The 23,254-nt window shown below is 37.0% G+C and overlaps 2 protein-coding genes across 2 annotated transcripts; both read right to left on the reverse strand.

The window, feature by feature from the left end:
• Window positions 1-1,934: 1,934 nt before the first annotated feature.
• LOC111595437 lies at window positions 1,935-4,281 on the reverse strand. The gene is made up of 4 exons (XM_023309161.2): window positions 4,125-4,281; window positions 3,984-4,070; window positions 3,584-3,925; window positions 1,935-3,523 (listed from the first exon to the last, which is right to left on the reverse strand). Exons 1-4 carry the CDS (start codon window positions 4,210-4,212, stop codon window positions 2,319-2,321), a joined length of 1,722 nt encoding a protein of 573 aa, XP_023164929.1. The 5' UTR covers window positions 4,213-4,281; the 3' UTR covers window positions 1,935-2,318.
• A 2,067-nt stretch (window positions 4,282-6,348) lies between these two features.
• On the reverse strand, window positions 6,349-7,082 carry LOC111595541. The gene is made up of 2 exons (XM_023309326.1): window positions 6,605-7,082; window positions 6,349-6,544 (listed from the first exon to the last, which is right to left on the reverse strand). Exons 1-2 carry the CDS (start codon window positions 6,948-6,950, stop codon window positions 6,420-6,422), a joined length of 471 nt encoding a protein of 156 aa, XP_023165094.1. The 5' UTR covers window positions 6,951-7,082; the 3' UTR covers window positions 6,349-6,419.
• Window positions 7,083-23,254: the final 16,172 nt, after the last annotated feature.

Consider the following 23,254-nt stretch of genomic DNA (forward strand, 5'->3'; position numbering starts at 1 on the left):
TGAGGTAAGAATTATACTTGTTAATGACCAAAGAGTCTCAAATGTTGTGAATATGCTAACGCGATCTATGCTGATACTAAATGCGGTTAGATGGAGCACATGTTAAGAGTTTTTCTTTAGGCAATCCGGCTGAGTGCAAGTAAGGAAAGAGCTGATCACAGTCACTGGAGAAGGAGCATGATCGTAGCTCTATACGCGCTCTACTAGTTGACCATGGGGCGTCAAGTCATTCGTGCCTCACCTCAGTCAGCTTCTAAGTCAAAATAAAATTTTCACTCAAAGAGTGCTCTGGCGCTCTGCGGGAGTTGCCTTTTGAGTGACTTTTGGGTATAAAAGAGCGCAGCAGCGGCTGTGGGCGATCAGTCAAGTTCGTGACCTGGACTAGGTCAGTCGCTGTGCGGTTCAGTGCAAATGATAAATAAATTTAAGTTTATTTTGTTAAAGTTGAAATAATTTGTTTATATTTAATAACTATTGTATTTATTTATATAATTGAAGGTTGTTTCTGTTTAATATATATTTGAAAATATATTTAAGTTTTTCTATTCATTGTCAATTTGTTTAATAAATATTTAATTGTTTCAATCTTAAGATTTATGTAACTTTTAATTATTATTAATAAGCACAGATTGTTATTATGCTAATGAAGTTCGATGTAATGTTCATTAACGATAGTGATCATTCGGAATGATGACAATTTATGTTTACAATTATTACTGGTAATTATCATTAACGATAATGATCATTAGTAATAAGATTTTCTCATGATACTTTTCGTAATGCTAATTTAGTAACGATTCAATTAAATTCAATTAAATCAAACCAAATTGTTAATTACCTTACTGTTATTTTATATATAAAATAAATATTTAATTTATTTACCTTCTTAAGTTATTTTCACAGTCAGCTTAGTGTTTGCCACAGGCAAAGAATCTATTCTCTTTATTCATTTTTATAACATAGTTTTACACACATGCATGTTATTATAAATATATTTCAATTCAAATGTATTATGTATACAAATATAGTTAATATGTTAAATAACAATAACAATAACATTAATAAAATGTTTGCTAAATAATCTATTTACGTATTACAAAATGAATATTTATGACAATTTTTTCTTTAAAAATACAACAAATGTTTAAAATAAATAAATAGTAAGTCAGAAAAAGAAAAAAAAATATGCAAAACAATTAATATATATATATATATATATATATATTTATTTATTTATTTATTTGGCAAAGTCGATGGGCTTTGTGTAGGCGATGTTAGTTCGAATCTTGGTGTTATAATGTCGGTGATATTTTTTTACTGCTCGATACAAGCTTCGGAAAATGTTAAAAACCACAGATGGGACTGGGCTCAGAGTATCTCCTAGTCAGGCACCCTGACAAGAGCTTTCTTACTGAGCATATATATTTTTAAAACTTAGCTAAACTCTTATATAATATATATTATACTACTCAACTAAGCGAACTCTATGCTTGATTCAATCCCTTTAACTGAAGTTTTATTTAGTTAATTTCTGCTGACTTTGCTGCTGCCTTTGGCTCACAAAACTCAATTAACTCCTGCAGCCGCTTTACTTGTTCATTCATTCATTCACTCATCCAATTCACGCAGCGAGTAAAGAGTCGAAAATCGATTAGGATGGCCATTTTTATGAGCCAGCTGCTGAGGCGCAGCAAATGAAATTGCTTACATGCCAAAATTTTAACTAAGTCATAAATAGTATGTGGAAAGTTTTCTTTTTGCTCTAGCAAATGCCACGTGAGCGCTTTCGCAAGTTTCCCGACTGGCCTGCCGGCCGAGGGCGAAGGCCACGCCTACCACGCTGTGGCCAAAATGGCACGCAGCTAAAATAATTGATAACAGATTATGTTTTACAATCTAAGCAAGTAGATATGAGATATGCTCGCAATTTTAATGGCCACATGTAGCGGGCCACACGTAGACCGTAGTAGTTGTCTGGCTAGAAAATCCCGGACCCGGCACAGATTCCGCAAAACGTTGGAAAACTTAATTATTTCGTGCTGGCTTCTGCTGGTTTTTGGCCATTTCCAACACACACATGCAGACGGAAACCAAGCCTGGGCGACGGACAACTGAAAAGTTATTTATTTTATGGTCAAAAGTTACGTTCTGCTGCTTTATGGCAGGAGTAGCTAAAGCAGCACAGTTTTGGTGGCTTTAAAATTTACTGGAGCATGGCATATAAATCATAAAACTATGTAAACGTGATGCTCATGCGCGCTCCTTTTCGAGAAGTCATATAGTAAGGTAGAGCGCAGAGAGAGAGAGAAGAAGACACCTTAGTCATCTGGTTGGGTTTCCATTAATATAGTTAATCTATTTTGAATTGAGGACTTGCCGGCGGAAGTTATTGAAGGCGTCATGCTAATGCCACTCATGGATGGCTCCGAAGACTTATCTTCGGCTGTTTTATCAAGCTTAGCGATGCCCAAACGTTGCTGCTCCATCTCCAACAGAATCGAATCACGAAAGAATTTCGTCTCGTCGAGCTTCACATGGTACAGGCCCGTCGGATTTTCGCGATCAAATGGCAAATCCGGGCGTATATCGCTGTCGGTGACCAGGACCCGAGCACCAGGTATGGGTAGAAATTTGAAGAGGCGCTTGCGCAGCGTGGGCAGGTATGTGGTACGCATGCGTTCGGGCACAAATTGCAGACGGCTGACCATCTTCGATGGGCGCAAGTTAATTGGATGATCCTCGAGACGTCGATCCTCCGGCAATCTCGCCTTAATCTCCTCCAACTGACGCTGTGTCATCTGTAGCACACGTACGCCATCCTTCCAGCGCTCCTGGCCGCTCATGAAGGCAATTTTCTTGTTGTTACGCAGCTGCTTGCGCACAATACGCTTGGCAATGCAATTGTAGACAATACGTGGCACATACGGGTCCAAGGGGAAATCGCGTACTGATATTGAAAAATGTTTCGGATTGACGAGCATATTGAGATATTTGCCATCAGCATACAGCTTCAGCTGCTTCTCCGCCTTCTTGCCCTTCTTTTCCGTCTTCTTCACCTGTGTCTTGGGCAAATCATGCTTGCCCATCTGAAAGAGATGCTTATGGCCACGGCCAATAACATGGCGCCAGTCGGGCTCACAAAGCTTGCGAACATTGACCGGCTTGTATGGCAAGCGTCGAAACTTATTGCGCTTCTGTGTCTCAATGTAGATCGTCAGCCGTGGCGAAGGCTTCATGCCACGCTCACAGGGGCACACGTTCGGATAGCGTATGTCATAGCGGCCGGGACATGGCTCGAAGCTAATGTGCGGCCGTAAAAGTGGGCTGCGATTCGTTAACACACACGAGTTACGCAGAAACAAATGTGGATTGTCGAGCTTCACTACTTTCTTGGGCGCCATGTTTGTTCGAATCTCATGGTTATTGGTATAAGTCTCATAGGGTCCAGGATCTTCCGGATTGCGCCAGCACATAGTCGGATCGCATGTCATGAAGCGTGTCGAAGGACGACGTTCACGCGCATCTGGCAGACAGAGTTAAGAGTTCTATATGCTCAATTGGCAAACTAAATAGTGGCTCTTACTTGTTAAGAAGATGCCCTTTTGCTTGTTCTCTGGTCGAAAAAATCGCTCGATTTCCGATGGCAACTCGTAAAACTGCGACGGCGGTGGCTTAATGCTCACCCGACTTTTGTTCACATGCATCTTAGCGAAAACGGAGCCCTTGGAGCCCATCCTACTCTTGTATGGTTCGGGCAGCACTCCATAACGATTCGGCGCCTGTTGATAGCCGCGCCACGTGGTCATTTCTCGATTGTAGCGCAAAGGACGCTTGGGCGGGTACGGCGTTACGGGCGTCTTTTCAAAGCCCGTCACATGTCTATAATGATCATAAGTTGCGGCACTAAACTCCTCTCTACGATTTTCTATGCAATAGATATATATTAAGCTTTAATTGTAGTTAACCTTCTCAATCGTATTTACCTTGTTGACAAGATGCATTGTAATGTCCTCCAGCTAGCTTGAACTGCTTCTGAACACTATCCAAATTATCCTCACGCAGACGATTACCTAAAGGCCAAGGCTAAGTCTTCATGAAACTAGAGCTATTTTACAGTCACTTACGTGATAACATAAAGAGCGGCAAACTCATGCGAGTTGCAACAAAAAATTGACGCTCATCCGCGGAAAGTTTTGTCTCCTTTTTATCCATTTTGTTTATTTCAATTGTAATTTTAGCTATTGAAATTTCTAAACTTTGCGAAAAGTATATAATATGTTGTTAGTTTGATATAATTTAATTGCGTGCTACACACGCCAACCCTGCCCAGCCAAATGATTAAGTCTTCTTAGGTAACTCTGATGATAAAAATAAAGTTGTTAAGAGAATTGGCAGTAAAATTCGCTTTTTAATGTGAAATATATCTCAATAATTGTGCACAGAAATTGTTGAGCATCTTATGAAATTAAGATGCTGCAGTATTACGGCTTGTGCACCCATTAATATAACGAACATCAATCCGAGCCAAAGTCTTAACGCTTTATAATGAGTGCAAGCCCTGCAGTTCACTGCCGATTGATGATGAGCTGCTTCTCAGTCATTTGTGGCTGCTGCGTTGATTGACTGACTCTTAACTGACTGTGTGTGTGTGCGTGTGTGTGTGTTTCCCGTGTACTCCTGTTGTACTATATTGCTTCACGCTGCCTTTTTGGCTGATTGCCTGCATTGCTGCATTTAATCGAATTAATTAATGGCACATTTCACATTCGCATTCATCAGTCGCCCGTCTGCATATTTTTCATTTCGTTTTTCATACTGCTTTGTATTTTTATTAACCTATCCCACAGACCACACCCACATCAGGTCCTATGATGATTGCATTTGCATCACAGTCTCGCTGTATTTCCCTTTATTTTTAACGTGTACACATATAGATGTATATATATAAATATATATATATCTTCTTTTTTGTTTTTTTGGTTCGAATCAACGAACTGCAAAATTCAATTGAAAATCGTTGAATGCAAGTTAATCAGTGCGCTTGGCTACGCTAATTATGCGGCCGATAAAATTACATTGATAAATGTAGCGTACGTACATACATACATACATACATAGTATTCATTCAGTTAAGTACAATACGTAGCCAACTTTTTGTTGTCTAATGAATTGCAACAAAGAAGACTTGTGCGGCGATAATTATGCTAAATTTAATGCTAACATCTTTATTTCAATTATTTTTTATTTAATTATGATTTATTATAATTAATTATGATTTTATTTAACATTTGCATTGCATTGATATAAATCTAATATATTAAATACAAATAATTTTTCCAAAAATATAAAAAAAATATATATTTTGGCAAAAATATGCTTAAAGTTTAATTTAATTTGGCTTAATTTAATCAAATATATCCAGTCATTCAGTTAAATTAAGTTCAAAGTGGTTTTAGAAGTCGCTATATGTAAAAAAAACCAAGCTCGTATATAAATTGACCAATTACTAGCTGTTCACTTTTCAGTTAAGACTTGTCTATCGAAAGTAATTACGCATCAATCCCATCTGACTTAAAGGCAAAAGATTGAATTGCGAGCTTAAGACCCGCAGAAAGCAGCTGAGGCAGCTACGTTGTTGAGCCTATGCCTCGGCCTTTATTTTAGGTTACTTATTGTTGCAAACTGAAGCAGCTAAAGCTATCTGCTTATTGCCCAAATCTGCACAAAGTAATTCGTTATCCGATCTTAGCTCAGGCTATACAGAAAACTATATTCAAAATTCGGTTACTCAAGCTCTAAAGATGTAAATAAATATTCGAATTCCCAGAACATTAAATCGACTCGCCTTTGGCTATTGTTTAAAAATATATAAATGTATGAAGGATGCATGTGATTCTGATGCATTCGCAGTGGGCAACTCGGACTTCATTTTACTCTCCTTAATTTCATCGCGCTCAAAAGGCAGCGAGTTGCAATTTTATAAGGTCTCTTCTCTTTTCATATGCCAACTGAACCAGTTCTCTCGCGCCTCCGCTCCAAGCACCGGTCTCGAACGCATTTTATAGCACTAGTATATATACATATTATAATTTACAACTTTTAGTAGTTAGACACAGCTCAACCAAAACCATTCAGACTACAATTAATTAATAAGTCAGTCAATATATATAAATGGTTGGGTTGAGTAAGAACTGAAAATGTATTAAGTATATCAAATACATTTTATACATACATACATATTTTATTTATAATATCTAATAAATACATAAAATATATTTGATATATCTAATCAATTTCAATTCTTACTTAGCCAAAGCCATCTAAAACAATGACAGTTTTTATTCAAAGCTGAATCAGGTTTATTGCCACTAGAGAAATATGAAATAATTTACATGCTCTTTCCTTGAGTTTCTTCCCGATCAGCCTCTTGCTCGCCTTTTGCCTCTATTACTAAAAGCGAGATTAGCCTTCTTAGCTGCCAAGGCTGCCTTTTTGGCGGCATTCTTTGCCTTTTTAGCTTCTTTTTTTAATGCCCTTAAGCGATCTATAGGTTTTGGTATGAAGATTTAGGGTATATATTTGCCTAAGATCGCATAACACTTACCGTTGACCATGTGCGCACCGGCCAAATTGACAGGAAGTGGTGCACACTTAAAACCAGCCGGTGGTGCCATGCTGAGCTTAATGAAACGATAGCCGGTTGCATAGAGCATGCCCAAGCAGGCTTGTGCACGAATTCGCGACTTCGGCCAGTTTTCAAAGTAGAGATCTTTTGTCTTTATCTCTGCCTTCTTGACGCCGCTGAGGTCGCGCCAATGGTACATGACCTTTGGCGTGAAGGGCTTAACCGGCGATTTCCAGCTGTGATGCGGCGCATATTTCTCATACTTGCCCCAACAACCTGGTTTGTCCACGTAGAACCAGACATCAGCATTTGGATAGATTTTCATGATTGCCACTTAACCCTTGATGAAACGATAAAGAAAAGAAACAATAGACAACGAAAATACTATACTTAATAATTTATAAGGAGGAATTTATATAGACTCAACCAACGAAACTAATAAACTAACTAATAACTATAAATTAAATTATACGACTAAGATCAACGCTTACTCGATATCTTTCAAAACTCTCAAATGTCACCTTAAAAATAAATAGAAATAAGCTATCGCTATATGAGACAATTTCAGTATTTCAGCGAGCTCTATGAACTATGAACCAATTTTAAGTTTAAATTTATCATGCTATTAAAAATGTGTTTTTGATGATTGTATTTTTTATATTATTTTTTTCATATTTTTTAATGATTTTTTTACTTATTAAGCTCGCAATAAAAACTTTGTACTATATATATATATATATAATATGATTTATTATATAAGTGCAGCCATAACAAGTTATTGTAACTATACTAAAAGCTAACCAGGCACTTGCTGGCATAGTTAAGATCATTAGATTAAAGGATGCACAAGCTGGAACAAAGGTGTTGCCGAAAAACTGTCAATTAGGCTTAATTATTTTATGCTTCCAAATGGGGCCACACACACAGTGAAGGCAACTAATGTGCAAAGGCGTCTTATGCAAGTGCTTTAAACTGAGTAGAATGGCGTCTGGGCTTGGGCAGGTCTTGACTCTAACACTGCCAGCCGCTAAGCAAAGTCAATTATCCCAGCAGCTTTGATGCAAGTAATTGGCATAATGAAATTTTCTCAGCCAACGACAAGGACAACCGCAAAGAATAGAAGCAGCCAGAGCAACGGCAACAGCAACAGCAACAGCAACGGCAGCGGCAGCGGCAGCCGTAACCATAACCATATTAGCATATCAAGCGGCAACTGCGGAACCAATGACAATGACAACGTTGGCCCATCATCCTTGGCTCTTTGTCTCCTTGGCCGTAGACCCCCAGGCTGATAAGCCGCGTTGACGCCATACTTTTTGCGTATTGAATAAATATTTAAACAGTCCAACAGCTGTCGCACAATATTAATAGCATACGCTGAGGCGGCGCCACTTGAACTTTAGTGAAGTGCGCCCAAGCCGCTTTCTTAGCCAACGCTCGCAACAGCGGCCCTGTGCAAATATGTTGCGGCCATTGCCACAAAATATTTAAATATTTTATAAGCCAAAGGCATTCGACAGTGTGCAGTGTGCAAGGCAACAAACCGTAACGAAAGTTGCAATGGCTGCAACCAGCAGCAGCAGCCACTCCAACTGCTGGGACTGAAGCAGGCCAACTCAGCTGCTGCACTTCCAAAGTCTTCACTCCAATCCAATCCACCTCTTCCAATAGGAAATGTATTTGCTTTGCTTTCTATTATTTAAGCCTGACATATTCAATTTGTTGACAGCAAATTGTTCATATTTTTAAATTTAAAACGGCATTTACAAGAGAAGTAATGCTAAAATGCAAAAAAAATATGCTGATTGTATATTATAAATATATATAAATACATAAATACATAAATATATAAATTTATAAATATATAAAAATTTAAATATATAAATATATAACTATTTAAATATATATAAATTTGAAGTTTTTTAAATATTTTTTTAACTTAAAATGCTTAAAGGCAAAATTAAAATTTTCTCCTGTTCACTTCATAGCTCTTACTTTTTTTATTTTTCTATATTTTTATAGTCTATATATTTTTATATATACATATCTACATATATCGATTTTTTAAGTATCTTATATTCTATATCTTTCCCCTCTCAATTTTTTTTTCTATTTTGAATATATTTGAATATTAGTATAGTTGTTACTATAATAACTTAAGCACATTGCCTAGTCGGCTACTGATTCATATAATACCTCGTATTTTCATATAGCAGAAAAATTTTGTCTGAAAATAAAATATATTCTAATTTTCTTTATTCTTATTAATTCATGTAATTAAGAGCTAAATCATATAATTATACAATATTTATTAAATTATATTTTTTAACTATTATTTTCTATATTACTTTTATAGAAAATAATAAATATGAAATGAAAATAGAGCTATTATCAATATTAAATTATATTTAGTAAACAAAAATTAAATTATATTGTTCAATTACTAATAGTTTACTCAAAACTTAGTTTTTCCGGAATATTTTACAGAATTGTTTATTTAGTTATGAAATGCCTTTGAATATTTCCTGTCGGATTGTTAGTAATTAAATTACATAATTTTTCTTGCTAACAGCATTTCAGATTTGACTCAAAAGTATTCAGTTTTTCAACCAAGTACTAAAGGGTATTTGAAATTCAATAAGTTAGCATAAACATCGCTTGTGTTTTTTCTCAGTTTTGTTGGCCATCTCGCTTGGCATTCCCTTAATACCATGCATTTTCGTTGGTTGCATTTCAGCAAGGGATGCATGCGCTGGCATTGTCTTTGGCGGCAACAGCTGATGGTGGCTGGTGGCTGGTGGCTGCTTGGCTGGCCAGCTGCAATGCTGCTGCTGCTGCTGTGGGTGGTGCCTGTTTGCGGTTTTGTTGCTTTGTTCCCATTGCATATGAACGACAGCGCTCAACACTTTTTATCGTTGCCATCGCCGCACTGCTACTTATTATAATTTTTATTTTTTTTGTTTTTGCTTTTGTTTTCTCCTCTTTTTTTGTGTGGCTCCGAGTAAATTTCCATGGGGGCTTAGCCGGAGCTGAACATGTTGTTGAGTTGATTTCATAGCGTGCGAGTGCCGCTTACTAGTTGAGGGGCATTGGTTTAGTGTGCATGAGCGCGCAAAAGTCTGCTACAAATATTCTAAGCCCCGACTGCAAAGGCAAACCCATTTAAATTTTGTGGCTTACATGGAGTATATAAAATTCGTAGAATTATTTTAAATGCTCCACAAATACATGCACAATAATCCACAAAATTGTACATTTAATGCAAATAATTACCCCTAGTGTGAAGCCGGGCAAATTAAATAAAACAGAACTGTTTACAAGCTGTTAATCAAATGACTTTAGTTGAGGTACATAAGCTTGAGCTAGATTTGATATAATTTATTTTACTTTTATTAAATTGAATTAGTAATTATTTTTTACATTATTTAAAAAGCAATATTTTTGATGGTCATTTAATTTTTAATTATTTTAATTATATATATATCTATAAATTTTTTATTGTTTTTTCAATTTAATTAGAAATTATTTATTAAGAAATGTTTTTGATAGTCTATCAAATTTAAAATTATGTACAGTACATGGATCTTGAAATGTAATTTTTACAATTTACTTTTATTCATGCCTTATTGTATAGACAGATATAAAGAGTCAAATAATATCAAATTTATTATATTTATTTTTTACAATTAATATAATTTTTTATTGGAATTTATTAAATTTCTATAAAATAAAAAATTTCAAAATAAGCAATAGTTTATCGTTTATCTATTTTCTTATAGAATTTACAATTATATAAGATTTATATATAAGTAAGCTATCAAATGTCATTGATCAAATACCAGAGACACAGCTAAATTTTTATATTAAAGATAATTTTAAAAATATATTAAAGCTATTTACATAGCTAAGCCCTATTTAAGCTCTTATCCTTATTAACTATTTTATGCCATATCTGGCTTGAGGCACTTAATAATCTTTGCACAGGCTAAAAGCTGCCGCTGGCAAATTTTGGCGACAGCTCAGGCCAGACTCTATTGAAACAATGCTGTCAACGCTTCAGCATAATTATGTCGCAAAAAGATGTTCCATGGTTATTTTTATCGATGCGCATTAAAAGGCTTTTAAAATTTATTGATATTACCGACTCTATTAAATTATGCCAGGCAACCAACATCCTAGAGCTGACTTGTCTTTCTTATTTTATTTTAATTTTTTCTTTTTTCTGTTGTTTTGCTTCCCCTTCTTTATTTTTAATGCTTGTATTTTATGAGTGACGTGGCAATGGCAGCAAATTTTCCATGTCGTCAATGGCAGCGACCGATGACTGGCAGCAAAATTGGCAATGCCAAAAGCAGCGACAATGACGTCGACGTCGCCGTCGCCATTGACGCCGACTGCGACTTCTGCTGTAAGCGGAGCAAACTCAATTTGTGTGAAAAATTCTTTTAGTTGCTGTGCATATTTTAAATATAATACACAGCCAACAACAACAGTAACAGGAGAGCATCAGCATCAGCAAAAGCGTTAGCGAGCTGTAAATTATAATATTTCTTTATTTTTTAAATACAAAAAAGGTAAAAATTAAAAAATATATTTTGCGCAGCATTAAGCTTGGCAGGGAGTAAATTAATGCATAAAGACAAGCGTGCGTGCATTGAAAGCAGTTTATACGTGTGTCTGGACGCACACACACACCCACAGACACACTCATACACATACATGCATGCATCGTACGTGTTGTAAGCGCGTCGCTTGGTTGGCAACCATGGCGTATGATTGATAAATTTACACTTTGAAAGGGCAGCAAATTGTAAAGTATATTTTATGGTGCTGCTAAAAGTATTCAATAAGAATACCCTATTTAAAATGACTAAAAGGGTATATTTTCAAGTTTATCACAATTTGAATACTAATAAATATTTTTATTATTATTAAAAATAGCCTAAATCGCTAAGCACAATCAAAAAAGTTTAATATACATGCTTAGAAAAAATAATTTTAATATGGGAATAAATTTATAAACTAAAGCAAATGCTTATGAATGATTATAATTTATTTATATATATATTTCATGTGCAACATGCACATACTTTTGTGGCTAGCACTGTTTGTTATTCAGCCGCAGTCATCGATCAAAACATGCGCAAAAAGTTTTCACACAAAAAATTAAATAGAGTAAAAACGAAGTAATTCGCTTTTTTAGCTATTTTTTTATGCTAGACGCTTGGCTGCATTTTAAGTGCTGTTGAAATAGACTTTAGTGAAAATCGTGTTTTTAGTATTGATTTAATAAACACATCTGCAAATGAACAAATAAATATAAGAATGGGCTAACATGACGTATGATTAATTTCGACACAAATATGTAAAATCGATCAACTGCTTCGGCAGTCGTAATTTGCAATTTATTGCTAGAGTTAAGTCGTTGCCAATACAGCGCATACATATATATATGGACATAAATCACACAACTGTCTATGGGAAAGTTAATTATATTCATTTAGCTCAAGCATTTCGCTCATTTATCAATAAATTTCCTATATCGAAATGCAACAGGAATATATTTACAAATAGAGCCTTGAGCTGAGCATTTGATTGCCGTTTTGCTAAGTAATCCCACTAACTGGCTACGAATTTGGCCAACACGTAACTCAGTTGCCTTAACAGAGCCGACCATTAAATAGTCTACTGAAATGGCATAAAGACATCGAGAGTACCCTGTTTGGCGAGCCTTAAATAGGGCATATGTGATGGTAAACTATGCTGAATATAGAGAAAGCGAAGTTATCTGATAGCTGAGATTTGAGTTAGGAAGCAATCTAGCCCTAATCTAAATCTAACCTCATAAGCTGTGAAGTATATATATTAAATAAGTCAAAATCTTTGGCCTTTTTCTAGCTCGTCTCAGGTAATTATGACATCATAATTCCTATTCAATTCACTTAAAGTAAAATATTATGTATGCTTCATGTTAAATATTTCTCCAATTATACATTAAATATTTTATTCAGTCACCTATATATAGGGTATCACACTGTCGACTACCCTCTGCAGTGTCGTTTTTGCTATGCAGTCGTTTTTGCATTTGTATCTGTTTTGAGAGGAAGTCACCCGCTGGTTGAGCTGCCACTGACGCTGCTGCTGGTGTTTCCTCGACCAGTGGCTGATTGAGCCGCCAGGCTTTTGTATTGTCGGCGAGCGCGTGAGAAAGGATTCCATGGCTAAGCAGCGGCTAGCAGTTGCATGCAAACTGCAACTTCCGTGGCAAGTTGGCCGTGCAGCCGCAGCTGCCATTATTTTTACACACATTCCAAAATTGAGAGACACAAAGAGAGAGAGAGCGAGAGAGGGGGAGTAACTGAGAATGTGACAGTGCGAGAGTGTGAGTGTGTGAGTGCTACAAATTGAATGCAGCCGACATTTCGTTGAGGGCATCAGATTGCAGCTACCGCGTGCTGCATAATTTATGATGGCCAACGTTCGCGTTGCTTGTTATGCACGCTAGACTTGCTACGAGGGGTATATAGGTTGTGCGTCGGCATGTGCTAATGTTGAAATAATTCATATTTCTAATGATGAATGCATAGTCATCCATAGCCGAGTCACAAATAACTGACGCATCATGCGTAAGCCTGACTAGACAATGAACGTTCTCTACATCGCTGAAGTGTCAAGCTCTTTAGAGTTCAACAAAATATATATCTATATATATTCATAAATCTATAAGTTCTCGACCTGTGAACCTGTATTACTCAGTCGCTTACAGCCAGCTTCAAGATTTCTGCTTGTTTTTCGTTTCAACCTTGTATTTTGCCTTTGACACTGGCTAACTCGTGTGTTCTCTCTCTCTCTCTCTCACTCTCCCTCTCTCTCTCTATCGTATGTTACCCTTCTGCCTGGCTGTCTATCTGTTTTGAAACTTTTGCAGTTTTTTCGTGCCTGGGAGTTTGGCGCTGTTCATTCGCAATGCCGTTTTTCAAATGTCTGCGCCATGTGCATGCAAAATTCAAATGCCCCCCAATAACTAACTGCGAGTGGAGTGCAGGCTGGGGTTGCCCCAACGGTTGCCCCAACGGTTGCTCTGTTGTAGCAGCGGCACATTTCGGCGATAACCTGCGCTAATGAAGTGTGATGTTGCCCAAATGCTTTAGCCGTTTTTTCTGTAACCTTTTTGCTTTCCCTCGCAAGTGGCCTGAAACTGGCAATGCGTGCAGAATTATAATTACTTGGCTGATTGCCGACTGCCGATTGCCGATTGGGGGCATGTTGAATAGCAACTCTACCCGTGAGCTACACTTGGCTTGGCAAGGAAGTTGTTTCGCATTTCACAACAATTTTAAACATATGTTGAATAGACGAATTTAGATATGAATTGATTGAATATACATTAAAATGTGAGGTAGAGAGAGAAGGGGAAAGAGAACATTAGATAAAAAAGTTTGTATTGAAATTTACTGAAAATTCAATATTCCGTTTCAAGTTTAAAATAAACAGAAAAGATTGATCAAAAAATTAATGTTTCAGACTGCGCCAGTCGAAGCAGCTACATAATCATTGTACTTAAGCAATTATGTCATAACATTTACTTTTAGTCAAGATAAACCTTTTTATAAATAATGCAAATATTTCTTCATTTTATTATAGTTTAAAATTATGTAACTCTAAAAAAAAACATTTGAAGATACTAAAGCGGAATAAATAAAAAAATAAGTAGTTATACAAGTATTAATATATATATGCTTATTCAATAATTCAAAATAAAGCTCCGAGCTATATAACAGATATAACACACAGATCAGTTGACATCCAACTGTTGCAATCAGCTCAAAAAATGTGAAAAAAAAGTCTTAAAATCAAATTTAAACTAAAAATAAAAATGTAAGATGAAATTAGCAAAAACTGAATATATTTACATAATAACATTAAAAATGTATAATGCAAATAAAGGTATAAACTAAGCTCTTGAATATGAAATATCAGAGTAAAGAGCCTTTTAGAACTTTAAAACATAGCAAATGAATCGCTTTTACCTGCCTTTCGTCCTGAACACCAACAAAACAGCATAAGCTTATGCTAGGTGCATGATTCCGTTTAAGAAATTCAAAATATGCAATAAGTGTTTTCCAGAGAACATGACAACCAACACTATTCACAAATATTCCTCGCTCTCTCTGTGTCCCTTGCCTTTGCTATGGCTGTGGCCTGTAGTTGAAGTTATTCGAAAAAGCTAATTAACTGCACTTTACGTTCGCACTTAGCATAGCAAGCACAAATCCAGCAAAAATATGATTAAAATTAATATCAATTAACAATTCAAGGGGGCAGCCAGGCCGCCGGTTGGCAAGTCTTAGCTGCTGCATCGTTAGATCAAGTGGTTGGTTGGTTGGCCTGGGTCGTGGGTCGTGGGTCGTGGGTCTGTGAGTGTCATCAATGCCAATATGCTTAATTATAATGCATATTTTTCCTTTCATCCAACCCCAAGCTCAGCCGGAAACAACGTCTTCATTAGCCCAAGACTTGCGCAGAGGCAGCCCCGGCGACAGACACGACGACATCTTCAGCGCTGCAGAAAGGAAACTAATAATTAACACTTTTTACTGCCAAGAGTCGATAATTGAATTACAGAGTGCAGTCAATGGATCTACCAGGCGCCCAATTCCCAGCTCCATCCGCCGCCCAGGCAGCAATTTTCATCTTATTTTTTATCCACTTTTGCTGCTGCTTCTTCATTTTCTTCTTATTTTTCGCTTTCTTTTTCTATTTTTTGTTGCAGCTGCCAGAAAAATATTCGCAGTAAATGCAATCGCCTGTAGAGCAACAACGCATAAGGCAAATATTCAAATGCACTCGACAACAACAACAACAACAACAACAACAAATATTACAACAAGAATCCAGATGACGACCAACCGAAAAATAAGAAAAATGAGTTGAGCAGAAGTCGCTCCGGCATCTTGGATAAAAACGTTTAATTAAAATTCAAGAGGTTTTGTTTTCGAGCTGCAAGTTTTTCTCCCAGTGTATGTGTGCGAGGGATTGTGTGTGTGTGTGTGTGTGTGTGTGTGTATGCATTCGAATGACTTGAGTAATAGAGGACGCTTAAGCAGCGCGCAGCCAAAGCTATGTAAATTGGCGTCTGTTTTGGATCGGCGTTAATTACTTTGAACTGAAGTGCATGCGACCATTGCCCAAAAAACTCAGCCAAGCGCCAGCTTCAGCGGAATGTCAAAGATTTCAATTCGACAATGGCAACAACTGCATTGACAATTTGAATTAATAAAAGTTGAAGCAACTGCCAAATTAATTGTAAAAACTTAAATGACTTTGAATAACTTTCGAAAAGCCATTTCAATAATATCATTTGCAGATTTTAATTTTTTCGAACAAATTTGGTTATTGTTGCAGCATACTTGTGCAGGGCTCAAAAGAAGTTAAGTTTATTTAAAAATAAAATATTTTACCAAAAGCTCAGCATAACTCTGTTCCAAATCTGAAGCAGAAAGACAAATATTGCACTTAGCCAACAGACTCTTTTTACGATGTGATCTAGCATTAGAAAATAGATGATCTAAAAATTATATTATCTATGGTTGCACATATATATATATATAGAGAGAGAGACAGTGTCTTGCAGAGAGAGTATGAACTGGAAGATTGCTGCACAATTAGTCAACACAAATTAATCTCACGAAAATTCTTTTGTCAATTTGATATTCCTGTATACATAAGAAATGGTATAGATTTATTAAGTGGTATAACACAAATTTTAAAGAACTGTTAGGTAGAGTCTCGTAGACTCGACAGCGAGAGAGTCGCCTCCACCGAGTCTGTCGCAATTATCAACGTAAAAGCAACCGAACCGAACAGAGAGGCAATGCGAGAGACAAAAGTACAGTCGGCATATGAGAGAAGAAGAGACAAGAAAATTGCAACTAGCTGCCTTCTGAGTTAATTAAAAATAAACTAAAAAAATGTAGTCTAAAGTGCCCATTGACATATATATTACAAACAAACATATGTTACTCAAAGTAAATAAAGTTGAAGATTTCATACAAAATATTCGAATACTAAAATTTATTTCCATTTTTATGTTTGCTCATTCATATTTATTTAAATAACTTAACTGCCAAAAAGTATGCAAGACATTTATAAAGTTTGAGTATAAATTTACAAACGAGTTTTGTATATTTTAATTGAGTTTATTCAATAAAAGAAATAGAAAACACAATAGTTGAAACATTCTCATTTAATTAATTCAATAATAAATATTTATCTACTAAACTTGTATGTATTAATATTAAATATATTTATATATATTAAATATATATATATATATGTGTGTGTTCATTAAAAGTCAACGTTAAAAGTCAAAGTTTATTTAATCAAGCTTAGAGCTAAAGTGACATTAAGTCTTTTTATGAATAATGAACTTTATTTAATTTGATGTTGTTTCTATAATAATTAAATCTAAAGTTAATATTTTTATATTGCCTTTACATCACCATAAGCAGGGCCTGCTTCTGTACCTTCCATTTTCTCTCTCTCACTCTGTCCACATATATTTCTTTTTCTCTTTCTGTCTCTCTCCCATTTTCACACTTTAACTTTCAATCTCTACCTTTCTCCCGCTACCTCTCTCTATATATCATTCTGTCTTTCTCTCTCTCTTTCTCTCAAGCTTTCTAGCTCTATAGCTCTCTACACTCTACCACTCTACCATTCTACCTCTCACTCGCTCTGTCTTTCTCTATTTCTCACTGCTTTTTTTCTCACTGCTTTTATCTCCTTCACTGCATCTTTCCTAGTCTCTCCTCAGCTTTGTGTCCTTTGTCTCTCTCCCTCACTCGCTATATGCTTCCCTCCAACTATATTCCTTTCTCTCGCTCTCACTCAATCTCTCTCTCTCACTCAATCTCTCTCTCTCACTCAATCTCTCTCTCTCACTCAATCTCTCTCTCACTCAATCTCTCTCTCTCACTCAATCTCTCTCTCTCTCACTCAATCTCTCTCTCTCACTCAATCTCTCTCTCTCACTCAATCTCTCTCTCTCTCTCTCTCTCACTCTATCTATATCTCTCTCACTCTCTCTCTCTGAATATTTCTATATATTTATATATATATGCATATTCATTTGAATAATTCCGAAACTATTTTGCTCTGCTTAAGTTACAGATTTTTAGTTCTATTCACAACTCTCTTGAAATATGATCCATTTTCAATCGTGTCACGAAAGAAATATCGACCCGCCGTCACATCTAATTGCAGCTACTGGGCGTGCCTCTGACAGAGCACCAGAGCGGTCGGCTAAGGGCTGCGCCTCGAGAGCAGCGCCTGGCCACAAATGCTAAGCAAACACAAATTGCGCATGATAAATGCAACGCTCGCCTGCCGTTAATAATTTTCTATAAATTTTCACGCTAGTCCCAAAGCAAATTGGGAAACGTGGCAGGGTTTTGGGCCTGGCCTGCAGTGCCCTGTGCGAAAAACCAAACAGGGAAGCAAATTTCTGAAATCCAATTTGCATTTCCATCAATAACAAAAGAATATTAGACGATGCGTTCGTCGGAGGCGGGGGAGTCACGCTGGGGTGAGATGGGCTGCCTGTGAGCTGCCCGTCAAAAATTTACCAATCGTTAAAAATACTTCCTGTTTCCTGTGCGCCATTTTCTAATGCGCCGGCTCGGCTTCCGCTTTGCCACTGTAACGGAGCGGCAGCGCCTTGTTTGACTAGTCCAATGCTGGCCACGTTCGCGTCCAGCGGCTGGCTGCCACAGTTAGTCATTCTCGTGCTGCTTTATGTAATTTATATCCTTGCAGCATTATCCTTTATTTACTTTACTTTTTAGCATTATGCGCGTATATAGCTGTGTGCCTGTGTGTGTGCATGGCGCTGCGTGGCAAAATTTATGTATAAAAATGAGCGAAATTGCAGAACACATTTTTTCCATTACTGAAAATAAATGTCTGAGGGATGTGCTCAGCCAGGACCAGCCCAGAATCTGACTGACTGACTCTGCGTACGTTTGTCTGTGTGTTGGACTGAGTGTTTGTATGTGTGTGTGTGTCTGTCTTAGATCAGAAAAAATCGCTTCTCACTGATGAGCTTCAATGAATTCAATCAGAATTCATTTGAATACAGTCCGTGCATACCAAAAAGGCGAGATTAAGTGGCAAAGTCGAACTGAGAGGCCAGTGAAAGTGCGACAGGATAAGACGAACCGAACCGGGCCAACTCCTTATGGGCCACAGCAGCAGCAGCAGCAGTAGCAGCAGCTATTCGCTTTGACTAATATGCCTTGTGGTCTGCCAAGAGGAAGAAGTCGGGGGCGGCGGCAAGGGAGCTTAGCGCATGCCAGGATTTTGCGCTAAGGAATAAGTAATCAGCGCTAAGTTGGTAATTGAAAGCGTAGCTGGTTGGCCCCGCCGCCAATCCCTCGACCGCGGCTATGCTGTTGACTACGGTCAAGTGCGGCGTCGACGTCGGCGTCTCCACACTTGACTTGAGCTGCACACCGAACAGAATGAAGCGGCGAGCTGGAACTGGAGTTGGAGTTGGAGTTGGAGTCGAGTGGCGCTTCGTCGTGGCATGGAGTTGAGTAAAGAGCACAGAAGTGTGGAAAAGAAAACAAAGTGAAGTGCAGCAAAGTTCATTGAAAACTTTTGTCAAGGATGCAGCATAATAGAGAAGCGCCACTCACTGTTTTAGATTATGTGGCTGCTGCCACATAGCTACCTACTTTCGGCCGGATATGACACGACGTCTTCGCAGAGACACCTGAACAGGCACATGTGTAACAGCGTAGGTGGTGGCGCCCAAGGCCAGGCAACAAAAATACAAGACCAACTCGTACATAAACCAAAAATACACGACAGATAAAAAGATGGCTGCAAAATTAGCTTCAGCTAGAGCAAAGCAGCTTTTGCGCTACTTTTATAAATATTTAACAATTTAATATTGCGAATAATAAGTACACAAAAAAATTTAATAAGCTAATATAATATAACATAGTAAGTAAGCCCTTATTCAACAATTAATTATTATAAAAATAAATTCCCATAAATACATAATTCACTTGGTTTCAATGTAATCCCATTTATTTTATTTAAAACTATAAATTAACTAAATATTTATTTTAAATATTATTATAAAATAATTTATAAATACAATATAGAATTTCCCTATCAATTGTATTCGCTCAACTCTTACCTAGAGTCCAACTGCCTTACATATTCAAACTACCTGCTCGTGTAGCGCACACTGACTTGAATATTTTGACTACACTGAAATTCTGTGCAGACATTGCGTAACATGAGGTTGCAAAAATTATGTACAAAGATTAAGAAAGTAAACCGTTATCTGGCATTGCCCTGGGCAATGTTAACAGCAAAGGAAATGGCAACACGCCCTGTTGACAGTTGCTGCTAGAGGCGCTGCACGGAGTATGGGGCATGTGGTGTGCAGCATAATGAAATTATATTCAACCAACATTTTCTCTCTCTGTCTCCCTCTCTCTGTCTGTGTAAGTTAAAATAAATAATTTTTCTTATTTTTATTTTCACATGTGATCAGGTCGATCCCAGATTTTAGACTAATTTTTCCTTAAAATTATTGTACCCTAGCTAGCTAAAGTCCGAGTTGATGGCGGCAGCGCTGCTGATGACTCTCGCGACATCGTCTGCATTCAGCGACCCGCTGCTGAACTTCGGTACTTTCGCGCTATTGCAGCGGTTCTTGACCGAAGAGAGAGTTGCGCGCCAAATTTGTTGTTAGCAATTGCAAGCTGCTGAGCTTCGGTACTTTCGCGCTATTGCAGCGGTTCTTGACCGAAGAGAGAGTTGCGCGCCAAATTTGTTGTTAGCAATTGCAAGCTGCTGAACTTCGGTACTCTCGCGCTATTGCAGCGATTCTTGACCTCAGAGATAGAGATGCGCGCCAACTTTGTTGGGTATTCCAGGCTGCGGAATTGTGTAACAACTTTGTTGTTAACTCTTCCCTCTTTAAATCCGACTTGTCCCCAAGTTGATATCGCAAATGACCGTGTTCGATTGACGATAGGCAATCCCTTGTCTTCCGAGGTAGCCAGCAGCGGATGGTCGATTCGGTATTGTCGATCTGCTGAGTCCCTCTGATGAGTTTCGTAGTTTCGTGTTGCTATAGTTGCAGTAAGTCCTGGTACCCTGAACTAGCTTTGATTACAATTGGTATCGCTTAAATTAACAATTCTTTTCTTAAGGCATACGGTAATATTAATAATGGCTTACGACTATTCGATATTTCGTACAAAATTTTTTTTATTTTTATTTTTATTTTTATTTATTTATTTATTTATTTATTTTTTTTTTTTTTTTTTTTTTTTTTTTTTTTTTTTTTTTTTTTTTTTTTTTTTTAAATTCATTTTGCTTTAGGTGAATTATCTCGTTATATTGCGTAAGATAGAACGTTAGCGAACTCAAGCATTTTCTCTATGGATAATGAGTTAGGTTTTGACGTAAACATGAACTGACTCGTATGATCGTCAGCCATTTGAGGGAAAAGAATCATTGGTTTTTTATATTACTTTTATGGACTATTTTTCCCGATTCAGTTAGTATAGTAGTACCCCTGTCTTCCTTCACCGTCTCTTTCTTATACCTAGCTGTTAGCTTAGACCCTAAGCGTGTGTTTTGTCTAACAAAGATTTCCTGACCGATATTGTAGTCTTGTAATTTTTTACGTTGTTTGTTATGATGCTCCAAGTCTGTTGCCTGTTTTGTTCTGATTCTTTCTATGTTGTTCTGTCTGGATCTTTCGTAACATTCCGGGTCTGTTGTAATATTCCTTCCAAAAAATACATCCAAAGGTCTCTTATTGGTAACTGAATGTATCGATGAGTTATACTCATATACTGCTCTATCCAGTAGTTCCTTAAAATTGTTCTGCTTCCGGTTATTTTTTAAGCACCTCATTATTTCGGATAAGGTGGAATGGAATCTTTCCACTTGTCCGTTAACTGAACTTTTGTAAGGGGGAGCTTTATAGATTTGGATATCTAACTGATCCTTAAGCATGAAGGTTATGGTTTCCGAATTCAGCGACTTTTCGTTGTCCATCACAATACACTTTGGTATTCCGTAATAGAATACTAAATCGTGTAATGGTTCTTTAATATCCTGGATAGCTTTTGATTTGATAATTTTGGCCTGAGCTAATTTTGAGAATTTATCTAGTGCTGTTAGTACCAATACTTTTTCCGTTGAGTAAATGTCTACATGGATGATTTGTCCTGGATACTGTGGAATAGGGGTTTCTTTTAGTTCTGGGTTCGTAGGGTGTCTATCGTACTTTTGTTCTTTACATATCCTGCACTGTTTGACAAGATTCGTGATTTTCTCCTTCATTTTGGGGAAGTAACATTTTTCCGAAAGTTGTGCCTTATTTTCTGCTATGCCACGATGGGCCCTACTGTGTTCTTTAAGTATTTCTTCTTCCTGTTCGATGTCTGTTAAAATGTCTTTTACATGTAATGACGTGAATCTGATTTTATAGTTTTTGAAGTGTAAAGGATAGATCTTTTGTATTACTAACATTATATCTTCTGATGTTATGATTCCGTTTAAAACTGATGGATTTAAATATTTTTTTAAGATGTCCAGTATGTCCTTTTCGTTATAGTTTGGTTGTTGAATCGTATGCCTATGGAATGTTGGGAATGGGATATCGAAATTGTAGCTGGTTAAGTCATTTTTCTTGATGAAGATTTGATTTTTGAATGCATTAATCGGGACTTCTATGCTGGGAATTAAATTATCTGCTGAACTTTCCGCACTATGCTGTGTTGACGCGACTGAATAGATCTGGCTAGGTCTTGATAACGCATCTGCGACTACGTTACTTTTACCCGGCTTGTACAGCAATTCGTAATTGTATTCCTCCAGGTATGCTTTCCATCTTTTTACTCTGGAATTTCCATTCCAGCTACTAAGCGAATAAGTAAGAGGTTGGTGATCAGTGTAGATTTTAACTTTTGATCTACCGTATAGGTAGTTTCTGAGGGCTTTTAATGCCCAAATTATGGCTAACATTTCTTTCTCGTTAGTGGCGTAATTTTCTTCTGCTTTGGAAAGCGTTCTAGAGAGAAAGGAAATTGGTCTGTCACCTTGGGATAGTACTGCGCCTATGGCGAAATCGGAGGCATCTGTTGTTAGTTGGAATTCCTTGTTGAAATCAGGGAATTGAAGAATAACTTCATCGGACACTAGTGAGTTCTTGACTTTGTTAAAAGCTTCTATTGCCTCTTGGTTCATATTAATAATTTTTTTCTTTGAATTGTTTTTGGACACTCGTCCATCTTCCCCTCTTAAAAGGGAGCTAAGGGGTTTAGCTAACTTAGCAAAATCCCTTATGAACCTTCTATAGTACCCTGCTAGTCCTAAAAATGCTCTTAAATCCTTTAAAGTTCTGGGTTGTGGGTAATTGGCTATTGCTAGTACTTTGTTTGGGTTTGTTTCGATACCTTGGCCAGAAATAACGAACCCTAAAAATTCTACTTTGTTTTTGTAAAACTCGCATTTGTCCAATTGGCATTTCATGTTGGCATCTTGCAGAGTTTGGAAAATTGTTTGAAGATTTTTTGTATGTGATTCCCTATC

The sequence above is a fragment of the Drosophila hydei genome, unplaced genomic scaffold, assembly GCF_003285905.1.
Source record: "Drosophila hydei strain 15085-1641.00,03,60 unplaced genomic scaffold, DhydRS2 tig00000060-arrow-pilon, whole genome shotgun sequence".
NCBI classification, from domain to species: domain Eukaryota; kingdom Metazoa; phylum Arthropoda; class Insecta; order Diptera; family Drosophilidae; genus Drosophila; species Drosophila hydei.

Excerpts from the sequence above, each read along its gene's own strand:
- LOC111595437 (XM_023309161.2), bottom strand. The coding sequence starts at position 4,212 with ATGGATAAAAAGGAGACAAAACTTTCCGCGGATGAGCGTCAATTTTTT. Across the intron at positions 4,071-4,124 it reads GCCGCTCTTTATGTTATCAC|GTAATCGTCTGCGTGAGGAT; the intron begins GTAAGTGACTGT and ends CTTGGCCTTTAG. Across the intron at positions 3,926-3,983 it reads CAATGCATCTTGTCAACAAG|AAAATCGTAGAGAGGAGTTT; the intron begins GTAAATACGATT and ends TCTATTGCATAG.
- LOC111595541 (XM_023309326.1), bottom strand. The coding sequence starts at position 6,950 with ATGAAAATCTATCCAAATGCTGATGTCTGGTTCTACGTGGACAAACCA. Across the intron at positions 6,545-6,604 it reads CGGTGCGCACATGGTCAACG|ATCGCTTAAGGGCATTAAAA; the intron begins GTAAGTGTTATG and ends CAAAACCTATAG.